At 41.0% G+C, this 13,457-nt stretch overlaps 1 protein-coding gene across 1 annotated transcript in view; it reads right to left on the bottom strand.

Annotated features, from left to right (window-relative positions):
- The window catches only part of qpct (glutaminyl-peptide cyclotransferase), a 17,397-nt gene extending 3,940 nt beyond the window's left edge, over positions 1-13,457 (bottom strand). Inside the window, exons 1-5 of the mRNA XM_059985661.1 lie at positions 13,253-13,457; positions 6,268-6,414; positions 4,130-4,411; positions 3,216-3,389; positions 1,583-1,682 (exon numbers count right to left, since the gene is read on the bottom strand). Of these exons, the coding sequence (XP_059841644.1) occupies positions 1,583-1,682; positions 3,216-3,389; positions 4,130-4,411; positions 6,268-6,414; positions 13,253-13,369 (820 nt within the window). The 5' untranslated portion in view covers positions 13,370-13,457. The remainder of the gene's footprint in view (positions 1-1,582; positions 1,683-3,215; positions 3,390-4,129; positions 4,412-6,267; positions 6,415-13,252) is intronic.

The following is a 13,457-nucleotide window of genomic DNA, read 5'->3' as shown; positions in this document are numbered from 1 at the left end:
AATTATCCAGTCCTTAGATGCACTTCTTCAGCATTTCTTTCCCAGCAGGTGGAATGGTGGGGGGAATAAAAGTCTTTATGCTGCATCTTCTACTCCTTCTTCAGTTTGTATGGGGTTTATATTATTTAATACTGTGAGCTCAAAGTCTAAAAATCTCTGGAAGTGTAAGGTTCCAAATATTTAGTTTTTCAGTGCTTCTCATAAGAATCCTTGGCTCTGCAAGATGACAACCGCACTTACTGCTGTAAGTACTGATAGTTTAGATATTTTGCAACAGTTAGGTGTTCTGCAGTTTTATTTGTTTGCAAGTAACAGAGTTCATTGCATAGTGTCTGTATGGAGAAGCAGTAGGAAAAATATTCTTTCTATAGAAAGGCTGAGTCTTTCCAAAACTTATTCCTCAAGTTTTTAGAAGTATCTCAATCCTAAACATCAATAGTTCTTTTCTTCCTCACAGCTATTGCTAGATCTTCTGAGTTCCTCCAGCAATTGCTTTGGAATCCTCTCTCAACACTCCTCTCACTGCTGGTCGTCTTCTTCTTCTCTACTCTCTGCCCTAATGTAGGCTTTCATCCTGAAAAATTGACAGTTTCTTTCTTCCCGCAGATGCTGCACGTCCTGCTGAATTCCTCCAGCACATTATTTGTTCCTCTGGCGGTATGTTTCGTGCTCCACATTCCAGCTTTTATCGGCTCTGGTGTATTTATGTTGAGGCTTTATAAAGCACTGGTGAGGTCTCACTTGGAGTATTGTGAGCAGTTCTGGCTCCTTATCAAAGAGAGGATGTGCTGACCTTGGAAAGGGTGCAAAGGAGGTTCACAGAAATGACTCTCGGATTGAAGTGCTTGGTGGCTCTGGGCCTATACTCATTGGAATTCAGAGAATGGCGGGGGGGGGGTGAATATCATTGACATCTGTCAAATGGTGAAAGGCCTCAAATAGTAAATGTGGAGAAGATGTTTTCTATGCTGGGAGAGTCTAAAACCAGAGAACACAACCTCAGAATAGAAGGGAGTCCTTTTAGAATGGAGATGGGGAAGGATTTCTTTAGCCAGAGAGTGGTGGATCTGTGGAATTCGTTGCCACAGGTGGCTGTGGAGGTCAAGTCATTGGGTGTATTTAAGGCAAAGGTTGATAGATTCTTGATCAGTCAGTGCAAGAAGGGATATGGGGGGAATGCAGGAGATTGGGGCTGACAGGGAAATTGGAGCAGCTGTGATTAAATGGCAGAGCAGACAAGATGGGCCAAATGGCCCGATCCTACTCATATATCTTCTGGTATTATGGTCCCACTTAAAATTGTTTTAAGTTAATCTAAAGTAAATTTTTTTAGAACTCTTTCAGGAAAAATGACATTTATTATGGTTATTGAAAAGAATTCCATGTGCAAGGTTTTCCAGTGTCACAGCTGAAGGAGAAAATACAAGAGTATTGGTCTTGCAGTCAATAATTAGATGGTAAATACTATGCAGAAAAGTAAAAATTGCAAAATGCAAGGGAGGATCCACAACTGTTATGATGCATAAAATCCATCAACTACATAATTATTGATAAGTAAGTAATGCTTACTAATTTGAGTTACCTATTAGCTGCAGTCTTCTATGCCACAAAGCTGTATTTGGAAAGTAACTTGGAATTCTCGGATTTGGAGAACCGAGGAGATCCAACAGCACAAATAAATCCTAAAAGAAATGCAAGTAATTTATCAATAAGGATATTTCAATACCTATTGACTAGCCAAAAGATCTTGTAGAACTTCCCATTGAGTATTTATTTCATGACTAACATATCTACTGTCAAATGTCAGTGGTACCTATATTAGTATCACATTTCCTCCAAACTGAAGCACATGAAGCCCCACTCCAGGGATGCCCGCACAATATTCTGGCCTGTAATTCCAGTGGAACAAGTCAGAAATATATTTGATATGAAGTACTGTATTAAATTAGAGTCCTATTTGCTTCAAGTGGGGACATCTCGCAGAAGACAAAATGAGTATCCATTGCCAAATTTCATGCACAATTCCACATTTTGTAAGTTGCTTATCTGATCATTATCACATGGGATTTTGTGTGAGCTTGCTGGTATCATTTTGGGGGATCTGTCCTGGTTTGAACATGTCAGTGCCATTACAAAGAAACCACGGCAGTGCCTCTACGTTGTTAGAGTTTTCTGAAGATTCGGCATGTTATCTAAAGCTTTGATAAACTTGTATAGGTGTGCAGTGGAGAGTATATTGACTGGTTGCATCATGGCCTGGTATCAATGCACCAATACCCTGAAATGGAGGAGCCATAAAGAAGTAGTGTATACAGTTCAGTCCACATGGGTGAAGCCCTCCCATAACTGAGCATATCTTCATGGAGTGCTATCACAAGAAAGCAGCATCCATCATCAAGGACACCCACCATCCAGGCCATGCTGTCTTCTCCCTGCTGCCATCAGGAAGGAGGCACACGAGCCTCAGTTCCCACACTACCACATTCTGGAACAGTTATTATCTCTCAACCACAGGACTCTTGAATAGAGGGGAATACTTTGATCCCCAAAGAGGCCAAGAACATAAGAAATTTGGAGCATGAGTAAATAATTTGGGTCTTCAAGACAACCTTGTCATTTACTATGATCATGGCTGATCAATGCTGCCCCTCACTCCTCTTTTGTGTCATCTCTCTGTGTGATTTTGTTCATTGATCGATAAATGCCCATCTTTTATATACTTGTACACACTTCTATTGACTGATCTTCTGCCACCCACTGAGCCAGAAATTCACCATCCTCTGGAGAACTCATTTCCATGTAATTCAGGTTAATAACTGTACTGTTACCTTGACACTACATCCCCTTATTCGAGACTCACAGTCATGAAAACATCCCAGCCTCTCCCCATCAGGTCGACAGTGAACCAATTGGTTTTTAGTTCAAGGTTACTTTATTGCAATAAACTTTTTAAATCAGAACTCTGATTTATTCACTCTGATATTAATGTTAATTCCCCAGCTTGTCTGGTGGCATGGAAAATTACAACTCTGGCTTTTCATCCAGTAGCTTAAATATGACACTGTTGTATCACTTTCCAGAAAGTCAAAGTGGGAAGATGTTTACTAGATCTTTATGAACATTGACTTTAGCTTGTGCTTCATAGATTTAAATTGTTATTCTTCAACATGTATTTTCTCAGTCAGGTTCACTTTCTGCACTCAGATGTTACTTACAATTGCATGCAGCATGTTGGTTTCATTTGAACCAAGTGGAAAAGCTGTCCTCTCCATCTTCTGTGCCAAATGTCGAGAACCATACAGCGAGTCATTCTCTGACCAATATTGAAATGCTTCTTCTCCATCGAAGAAAATGAGCTGCAGTGTAAGATCTGGCCTGCCCCTGGTATTCTGAACAAAAGAAAAATAATTTAAATACAAATTATTTGTGTGCAGTTTTGGGCTCCTTATTTTAGAATGGATATACTGACATTGAAGAGGGTTCAGAGAAGATTTACGAGAAATGATTCTACGAATGAAAGTCACCATATGAGGAATGTCTGGCAGCTCTTGGGCTGTATTCCCTGTAGTTCATGAGAATGACAGGAGGATCTCATAGAAATATTCTGAATATTAAAAGGTCTGAACAGATTAGATATGGCAAAGTTATTTACCGTAATAGGGGAGTCTAGGACAAGACAGATTGAACGACGTCCATATAGAACAGAGATGCCGAGAAATTACTTTAGGAGAGCATGGTAAATCTGTGGAATTTGTTGCCACGAGCGGCTGTGGAGGCCAAGTCATTGGGTACATTTAAGGCTGAAATAGATAGGTTCTTGATCAGTCAGGGCATCAAAGGGTATGGGGAGAAGGCAGGGGAGTAGGGATGACTGGAAGAATTGGATCAGCCATTATTGAATGGCAGAGCAGACTCGATGGGCCAAATGGTCTACTTCTGCTCCTATACCTTATGATCTTATAATCCAAAGTCAACATATCCTCACTAAAAAATAGAACATCTAGTAAATTGCAGACAGAGATTAAATTTCTGTTAAGACATTCTCAAACATAAAGTGAAGTTATGTTTTAATTTGTCAAGTTACTTATTTAACTTCATGGTTATTGATGTATCATGTATTAAGGAATACCCTTAAATGAAGTAATGAATTGTCCAGTGACCGAGCCAGTTCCAAAATCATAGCACATGGCACAGCAGCATCTGTGGCACCCACGTAAACGCTGTTGTACCACCACTCATTGAAGTACTTTGAATCATGATGACAGGCAAGCACCAGCCTGCGTTTGGCTGAGGGTTCCAGCGTCGCAATGATATTTGAAAATGTAACTGTTCCATAGGGTATTGCCTCCTGGAAAGTGTCCTCTTCAATTACCCAGTCAGCCTGGAGTTCACTTAACTGACTTATGATATGCTGTGGAAAGAAAAAATAAACCAATTTAACAAGTGTAAAGGAATCAAAGATAGTTCCAAAAAAAGACTTTGCTTAACAGACATTTTATTCTGCTATTTCTGTTGATTTTCTTAAGCTGAGTCATTATCTAAAATACTGGCAGTCATGTCCCGGGCAAATGTGATCAAGAAAATATGAAGTGGTCTTGTTGTCAGTTCTGCTTTCTTGCTTCAGTTATCAGCTTTCTACATCTGATAATGCAATTGTCGAAGCCAAGCAAATAAACCTGCCCGAAAACGTCCGCACACTCTGGAAATTCAAATGCTGGAGGAACAGGCAGCATCTCTGGAAAAGAGCAAACAGTTGACATTTTGGGCCAAGTTCTTTCATCAGCACTGGTGAATACCTGCCCTCACTTAAATAATTAAATAATAAGAGCATCAGGCTTTCTTCTTTTGAAAAAAATAGGGATTTTACCTGAAAGTTCACTTTCAATTTATAACATTTAAATAACATTCTTGGTAATTGTTGTTGCATACTTTTAAAGCTTCAAGATACTCCCCTGCGATGGAGAAGATACTGAGAAAAAGACTAATTTCTATTTTGGCTTTCATATCCCTTCCAGAATGTTCTGGAGCCCTTTACAACAATGATGGACATAAATTAGTTAGGGACTGTTGTAATGTAGTGTCTTTCCTGCTTGTTTTTCAAAATTATGTCATGGAAACAGTTATTTGCAATTTTGAGAGGGCAGGTGTGGTCTCTATTTTATCCAAAAGGTCAGAACTCATACAGTGCAACAGCCTGGTGGGAATCAGCCTGGATACTTGTGCTTTGGGAGTGTGTCTTGAACGTAGCATCATCTGACTTGGATATAGATTACTCACCACTGAGCCACAACTGAGAAAGTGAGCACATTGCATTAGTTGTTTATTTGTCAAAAAGCTGCAAAACATTAACCAAATTGGACAAGAATTGACATCTGCAGTTTGGAATCAAAAAGGCATTCCAGGAAAATATCAGGGGAGTTTAAATATTATTTGAACCTTAATAGCAATAATTTTTCTGTGGCCTCCTCCATGGGTACTGCGCCTCTGGTAGTCACTGGGAGTGGCTTCTCCACAGCGCAAGCCAGGGCAGAGTTGATATGGAGATCCGTCTGTTGCCTATGCATTGGACCCCTCTCCATGCTGATGACGGGTCCAAAGGAACAATAAAGTCGGTACAGTTTGGTGCCAGCAGCATCGCGGGAGTTGCCGTGCCGGTGCTGGGTACAGCAGTCAGCCGCCTTCGGGACTCTGACTCCGGAACTTTCCTTGGACTTTACTCCTAAAGCCTTTCCCGTGAACGGGTACAGCCAGAAGGCAGCGGAGGTTTGAAATCGGATTTTTCCCTCACCTAAATGAGCATCCATGGTTAATGAGCCCCAGCTGCCCAGAACAACTGGTTTTAAGGCGCCAGTGGTCAGCATTTGCCCCTTCTCCTGTTAGTGAGAACAGCTCCACCGGGCATAAGAACTATGCCACACGTGAAGGCCAGGACTCGGCCTTGGTTGTCAGAGGCTGATTGAGACGCATGCCGTGAAGAGCATTTGTTTAGCAGTGGGAGCTCGTCCCCACTACCACCCTTCAGCTATACTACCCTTGGAGTCAGCAATAATCTTATCCAACGATTATGGTGAGAAATTTTAACAACTCTTTTCAAGCAGATGACTCTCACTCAGATGTTTGAAACGTTCAGGGTAAGACACTTACTTCTTACTAGCCTTTTCATTAGTCAAATATGATTCAGTTAAAAAACAGCTTAATTAATGCAGAAACATTCCAAGACAAATTAAATTTGATTGAGCCATTGTCTTACAGACCCTCTTCGCTCACCTGCCGCACTGCAACATTTCCAATAGATCCAGAGTATCTTTCCCGAAGCATTGGTCTCAGATAATTGTACCACATGATGGAAATGTTGGTCAGTGAAGTCATATTGCGGACATCATTTGTGGTCAGGTATCTGGGTTTATGAAATAGCTGGAGGTGTGAGAACATTGAGAATGTGAGATAATTTAAAGTCTCTATGTTACCCCCACAATTTTACAGCATTTGTTAGATTTGGCACCACAACCATATATTTTAACACTTTTGAAAAGATAATATATATAAATCTTAAATTAGATTTTGAAATCACTTCTCCTCAGGGCTGCCAATCAACAAGTCACGGTAAAGTCGACCATAGATTAGAAAAAGAATACTGCATAATTAATGCTCTGTGTACTGTATTACTATGGGTGGTGAGGTGGACCAAAGGAGGCATCAGGTGCTGCTTCCCTCCACTAGCCTGCAGGTCACCCTTAGGCAAGGTGTAGCACCTGTGCAGCTCCCTGGATTAGAATCATATGAAGCCATGGGAGCAGGTGGTGGATGGTCTTTTGAGCAGCTGTTACATAATACAAGTCCTGGTGATACGATCACTGACGTCAGGCAGACAATCTGTAAAGAGTATTGATAGTGGCTGGGGTCACCCATCTTGTAAAGACACTGTTCGGAAGGTGTCGGTGGCAAACCACTTCTTTTGAAAAAGTTGCCACGAACAATCATGATTGCCATCATTGCCTACCTCATGTGACAAGGCACATAATGATCTGATGATATTACTACAGTGCTAAATGGACAAAATAAACAATTTTTCCAGTGGTTTTAAAATGTTTGGATAAACAAAAACACAATGCCTACAGCCTTAAAACTGTGAGTTCTGAAATAGGCCAATAAATCCACTGTCTAATCTTGTTTTATTATATTCTGACATCATAAATCATGGAATCAGATACTTACCTCTGTCAGAACAAGACCTCTTATAGTAGCTTCAATTTTTCTAGAGATGCATTTGCTGCCCAATTTTCGAGATATTGTAGTAATGCAGAGAACACTGAATGAGAGGAATATCACTTGAGGATGCCTCTTGCGACAGACAAATACCTGATCTCATTATTTTCCCATTGTTCAATTTCTAGTTTATTGTTGTCATAGGCATATATACACAAGGTATAACTGCATTAATATTCACTTTTGCAGCAGCAAGAACAGCACAGTAATTACAGGCAAAGGTCAAATTTACTATGTTTACATAAACTTCGTACTGTCCAAGAGTCTTAGGCACATATACTAAGTAGTATCTACAGTACCCATAAGAAGTGTTCACTCCCATGGAAGTTTTCATGTTTTATTGTTTAACAACTTTGAAACACATTGGATTTAATTTGGCTTTTTTGACACTGATCAACAGAAAAATACTCTTTCGTGTCAAGGTGAGAACTAATCTCTCCAAAGTGATCTGAATTAATTACAAATATAAAACACAAAATAATTGATTGCAGAAGTATTCACCCCCTTCAAATCAGTTAGAAGATGCACCTTTGGCAGCAATTACAGCCTTGTGTCTGCAAATTTTCCCCATTCTTCTTTACAAAACTGCTCTATCTCTGTCAGATTGCATGGGGATTGTGAGTGAACAACCCTTTCCAAGTCCAGCCACAAATTCTTAATTGGATTGAGGTCTGGACTCTGACTTGGCCAGGCCATTGACTTGTTTTCAAGTAATTCCTGCAATAATTTGGCTTTATGCTCGGGATCATTGTCTTACTAGAAAACAAATCCTCTCTAACGTCGCAGTTCTCCTGGAGACTACATCAGGTTTAACTCCAGGATTTCCCTGTATTTTGCTACATTAATTTTACCCTTTACTTTCACAAGCCTTCCAGGGCCTGCTGCAGTGATGCAGCTATGATTTGTGCTTTTTCAATAACCTTTTTCAGAGTTGCTTGGTGTGTTCTTTTGTCTTCATGGTGTAGTTTTTGCCAGGATACTGACTCACCAGCAGGTGGACCTTCCAAATACAGATGTATTTTCTCTACAATTAATCAAAGCACCCTGACTGCACAAGGTGATCTCCATTTAACTAATTATGTCACTTCTAAAACCAAAAGGCTGCACCAGTGATGTTTCATATTAAAGGGGGTGAGTACTTGTGCAAGCAATCATTTTGTGTTTTATATTTGTAATTAATTTCAATCACTTTGTAAAGATCTGTTTTCACTTTGGCACAGAAGAGTCTTTTCCTGTTGATTAGTGTCTAACAAGCCAAATTAAATCCACTGTGATTCAATGTTGTAAAATAATAAAGCATGAAAACTTCCAAGAGAGACAAATACTTTTTCTAGATTCTGTATGTATATAGGTGCCTAAGAATTTTGCACAGGACTGTATATTGGTTAAAATACAAAGGTGGTTGGGAAACAGAAATAAGAGTACTTGGCTTTGTATTAGCTCAGTCGTATTGGGCAGCAAGATAGTGGAGTGGTTAGCACAACACTACAGTACTGATTGACCGGGGTTCAAATCCTGCCACTGCCTGTAAGAAGTCTGTATGTCCTCCCTGTGACTGCATGGGTTACCTACAGGTAGGTTAAATTAATTGGTCATTGTAAATTATCTTGTAATTAAGCTATGGTTAAGTTGGGGACTTGCTGGCATGTGGCTTGAAGGGCCAATTCTGTGCTGTATCTCAATAAGTAAGTTTCACCCAGCCCTCAAATTCACTTGGTCCATCTCGGACACTTCTCTCCCCTTTCTCGATCTCTGGAGATAGACTGTCCACTGACATATTTTATAAACCCACTGACTCCCATAACTACCTTGATTATACCTCTTTCCACCCTGCCAAATGCAAAAATTATTCTCCCTATTCCCAGTTCCTTCGGCTCCGCTGCATGAGGCTTTCCATTCCAGGACATCCCAAATGTCCTCTTGCTTTAAGAATCATGGTTTCTCTTCTGCCGTCATCAATGATGCCCTCACCTGCATCTCCTCCATTTCCCACATTTCAGCCCTCACCCCATCCTTCCGTCACCACAACAGGGACCGTGTCCCCCTTGTCCTCACCTATCACCCCTCCAGCCTCCGGATCCAGCATATTATCCTCCGCAACTTCCGCCACGTTCAACAGGACCCCACCACTAAGGACATCTTTCCCTCTCTACCCCTCTCTGCTTTTCACAGGGATCATTCTCTCTGCGACTGCCTGGTCCACACGTCCCTCCCCACAGATCTCCCAACTGGCACTTTACCCTGCAAGCGTAAGTGCTACACCTGTCCCTACACCTCATCTCTTACCACCATTCAGGGCCCCAAACAGTCCTTCCAGGTGAGGCAACACTTCGCTTGTGAGTCTGTTGGGGTAATTTATTGCATCCGGTGCTCCCGGTGCGGCCTCCTCTACATCGGCGAGACCCGACGCAGATTGGGGGACCGCTTCGTCGAGCACCTACAATAGACAGGACCTCCCGGTTGCCACCCACTTCAACTCTCCTTCACATTCCCATTCGGATATGTCCATACATGACCTCCTCTACTGCCATGATGAGGCCAAACTTCGGTTGGAGGAACAACATCTCATCTACCGTCTGGGTAGTCTCCAACCCCTTGGTAGGAGCATCGAATTCTCCAACCCAGTAATTCCCTCCCTCTCCCTTCCCCCATCCCACCTTCACTCTGTCTCCTCTTCTAGCTGCCTATCACCTCTCATGACTCTGCCTTTTTCTACTACCCATAGTTCTTTCCCCTTAGATTCCTTCTTCACCTCTCCTGCCTTTCCCCTCCCTGCTTCCCCTCCCCCGCCCCTTGATCTTTCCTCTGATTGGTTTTCCACTCTTCCCCCACCTTCTTTGTAGGGCCCCTACCCCCTCCTTCTTTAGTCCTGACGAAGGGTCTCGACCCGAAACGTTGACTGCTCATTTCAACGGATGCTGCTCGACCTGCTGAGTTCATCCAGCTTTTTTGTACGTCTTGATTTGACCACAGCACCTGCAGTGTACTTTGTGTTTAAATATTAAGTGTTATTTGGTAACTTGAAAGACGTAATATACAGTAATGTGCAAAAGACTTATGCACTCTAGATGTGTGTGTGTTTTGTACAGTACTGTATAGTAACATAAATAATATATCTTAAAACACGACTTGTTACAGCAGTCATTTTGTAGTAAAAGATATGAATGAAAATACTTTAGTATTACATGGGGAAGCAATGTTATTCAACTCTAGCATTTTACTAGCTTCCTAATTTTCTACAGGAAAATTCTGCATCTAAAATACATAGTTTACAGTTGCAACTTTAATGCAAATACACATTTTATAACTGTTGCCATGAAATTCATTATATAATGTTAACTCACCAAATTTTGAAGCCCTGAATTATTACACATTATCCCAAGCAGGAAGTTTACACTATTTGGAGGAGAGTTTCTTGACTATGTCCCGTTGTATCACTGCCAGTTTGAACAAGTGCTAAAATAACAATGCTCAAGTTTGGAACCAATACAGCCAGCATTCCCGGCTGTTGATTACATTCATTCAAAATAAATTGTATTGTGGTTCACACTGGGGTGGACTAAAGATGTATTGATTCTCAATAAGTCAGTTACATTAAAAAAGAAAAAAATGTAACTTGCACATTTTTAAGGAGAACCTCGTATCATGGATTCATATCAAAGGACAAAATTACAAACTGCTGGAGAAATTCAACAAGTTGAACAGCAGCCATGGGGCAAAGGAATTGGAATGTTTCTGTTCAAGACCTGCATCAGATCTGAGAGCAGTGGGGGTTAGCACCAGGGTGAGGCAGGGATCGGCAGTGAGGGATGGTCAAACCAGGAAGACACGGAGAGACTAATCCCCATGAAGGACATAAAGGGGTAAGGAGAGAGTCACTTGTGTCATCAAAGGACAAAATTACAGTCCCTTTGAAGGATATCACACCATTTGACGTTGCAGCGTTCGCGGAGCAATTAGAGTTCAAACATTTCATCACCACTCAAGATGACATCCTCAGCACACAGCTGCTGGAATTCATAAGAGTGCAAATTTGTGACATGATTTTCACTCTTTGTTGTGAATTTCACAATATCCGATAGAGTAGTGCATTTCTTTAGAATTGCAATATTTGAAGGTAGGCCAGAATGTACTTGTGTAAAATTATGATAGACCTAAAGAGACTGAATCAGAAGGATGGCCCCAAAATGAATGGGATAGATTTGAAATAATTATAGTAGGGTTTAAAGCAGTTGAGGAAAACATTTCTCAGCTAGAACCTGGAACCCACTGCCTTAAGGAATGATAGAAGGAGCAACCTTACCAAATTTACTTGGATGTGTATGGAAGAGTTTTAATATTTGGATTAGGTGAAATGGTTTGAATTTATGCTTTGAAATTGCTTTGAATTTATGAAACCATCTTCATGTGATGCTTTAGGCACCAAATGAAAACTGTCTTAGGAGTCTGAGTTATTATGTCAGTACATCAGGAGCTTGAGGAGATTTGGAAGACATTAACGACTCAATGGTTCCATTTTACGTCAGAGAAGTATACATTATACTGTATAACCTGAAATTCTTATTCTCCGCAGACATCCACAAAACAGAAAAGACAAAAAAAGTAATGACAGAAAAAGTGTTAGAACTCAAAAGGCCCCCTCCCCACTCAGAACCAGCAACAAAAGCATTAACCCTCCCCCTAACCCCACTAAAATGCATCAGCCCCTCCCCCCACCCACCATGTAAGCAACAGCAAAGCCCCCAGAGACCACGATCTAGAGCCCAACACTTCAATATCTCAACAGGCCCTCTCTCTCACTAACGAGGGAAAGAGAGATATCACTCCTACAAAAGCGAGAGGGAGATCAACACACCCTAACGATTTCTATGGATCACAACTTGGTACGGAGCCTGCAAGGATCGCAAGTGTTTGTAGAGAGAGACATCTCCAGCATGGGTACAACCCTTCCTACCATTGAGGACACCTTCAAGAGGTAGTGCTTCAAGAAATTGCAACCCTTACAATCCAGGACATGACCTCTTCTCATTTCTACCATCATGGAGGAGGTAAAGGAGCCTGAAGACCCTCATTCAATGATTTAGGAGCTTCTTTCCCTCACCCATCAGATTTCTTAACATTGCCTTTTTCTCTTGCATTATTCTTTTTTTTAATTTAGAGGATTTAATGTCTTTGAACCGTACGGCTGGCACTAAACCACAAATTTCATGACATTTTAGTCAGTAATAATAAACCTGATTTTGATTACTGTAACCATCCCAAGTTAGTTTAATAGCCCAGGAATTTGGCAGCTATTCACTGAAAAATGTCAACAGCATTTGAAAGTTGAGTTGATTAGTACTCATCATGGATTAGAGACATTATGTCAGGCTTACTACTGGATCTGCTCATGAAGCCTGGACAAAGGGGGATGAGGTTAATCATGAGGTGAAGTAGTGACACAGATCCAGATGACACAAGGAAGCTGGTTCCTGGATTCTATACCTCACCACCATGTCTCTGGATGCCCTTCACCAGTTGCCATATTGGCATCCTTTGATGTTTGGCATTGATGGATTTCTGTCGCTCTTGTGTCTACTAGTCAGGAGACAGATTCCACTGAGAATCCATTCTGTTGAGTTTGCAATGAAACCCAGGACTTAAAATTACCAGAGCTTCATGTCATCCCTGGTTGTGAACTACCACCCCCCCCCCCCACAACCAGCTTAAAATAGGAGTTTCAAAATTTTTTATGCATTCTATTGAAGTTAGGTGATAGAAAAAACTGAATTGCAAATTGGCTGTATGGAAAACATGCTTACTACCAAAATACAGGAGGTGATTTCTTTTTCTAGTGATGCTGTACCTTGTATCCTATTAATAAGAACACTCTGAGAAAGAGAAGCTCAGCTGAAAACTCCTGCCTTTTTCTCCATTTTAAAATATAAAGCATAACCTTTGTGCACAATATTTGCTTCACAGTGGAACCTCAATCTGTAAAACCTACCTTTTCTTCTGTCCATGGTGCTTTGTATTCTCCTTGTGTTTCCACTTGGCAGAAAATTGCTGGCAAATAAACTAAAATTGCACATAGAAGAAAATTCAAGATATTGTTGCAAGCCATCTCTCACTGTGGAAATAAGCAAACACACAATTTCTTATCCTCTTGCTCTCTCTCTCTCTCCCTTTCTGTCATCACAGAGTAGTGAGCA

This window comes from Hypanus sabinus, chromosome 12 (genome assembly GCF_030144855.1).
Source record: "Hypanus sabinus isolate sHypSab1 chromosome 12, sHypSab1.hap1, whole genome shotgun sequence".
NCBI lineage: Eukaryota > Metazoa > Chordata > Chondrichthyes > Myliobatiformes > Dasyatidae > Hypanus > Hypanus sabinus.
The sequence above is the reverse complement of the archived record's forward strand: the minus strand, read 5'-3'. Positions and strand labels throughout refer to the sequence as shown.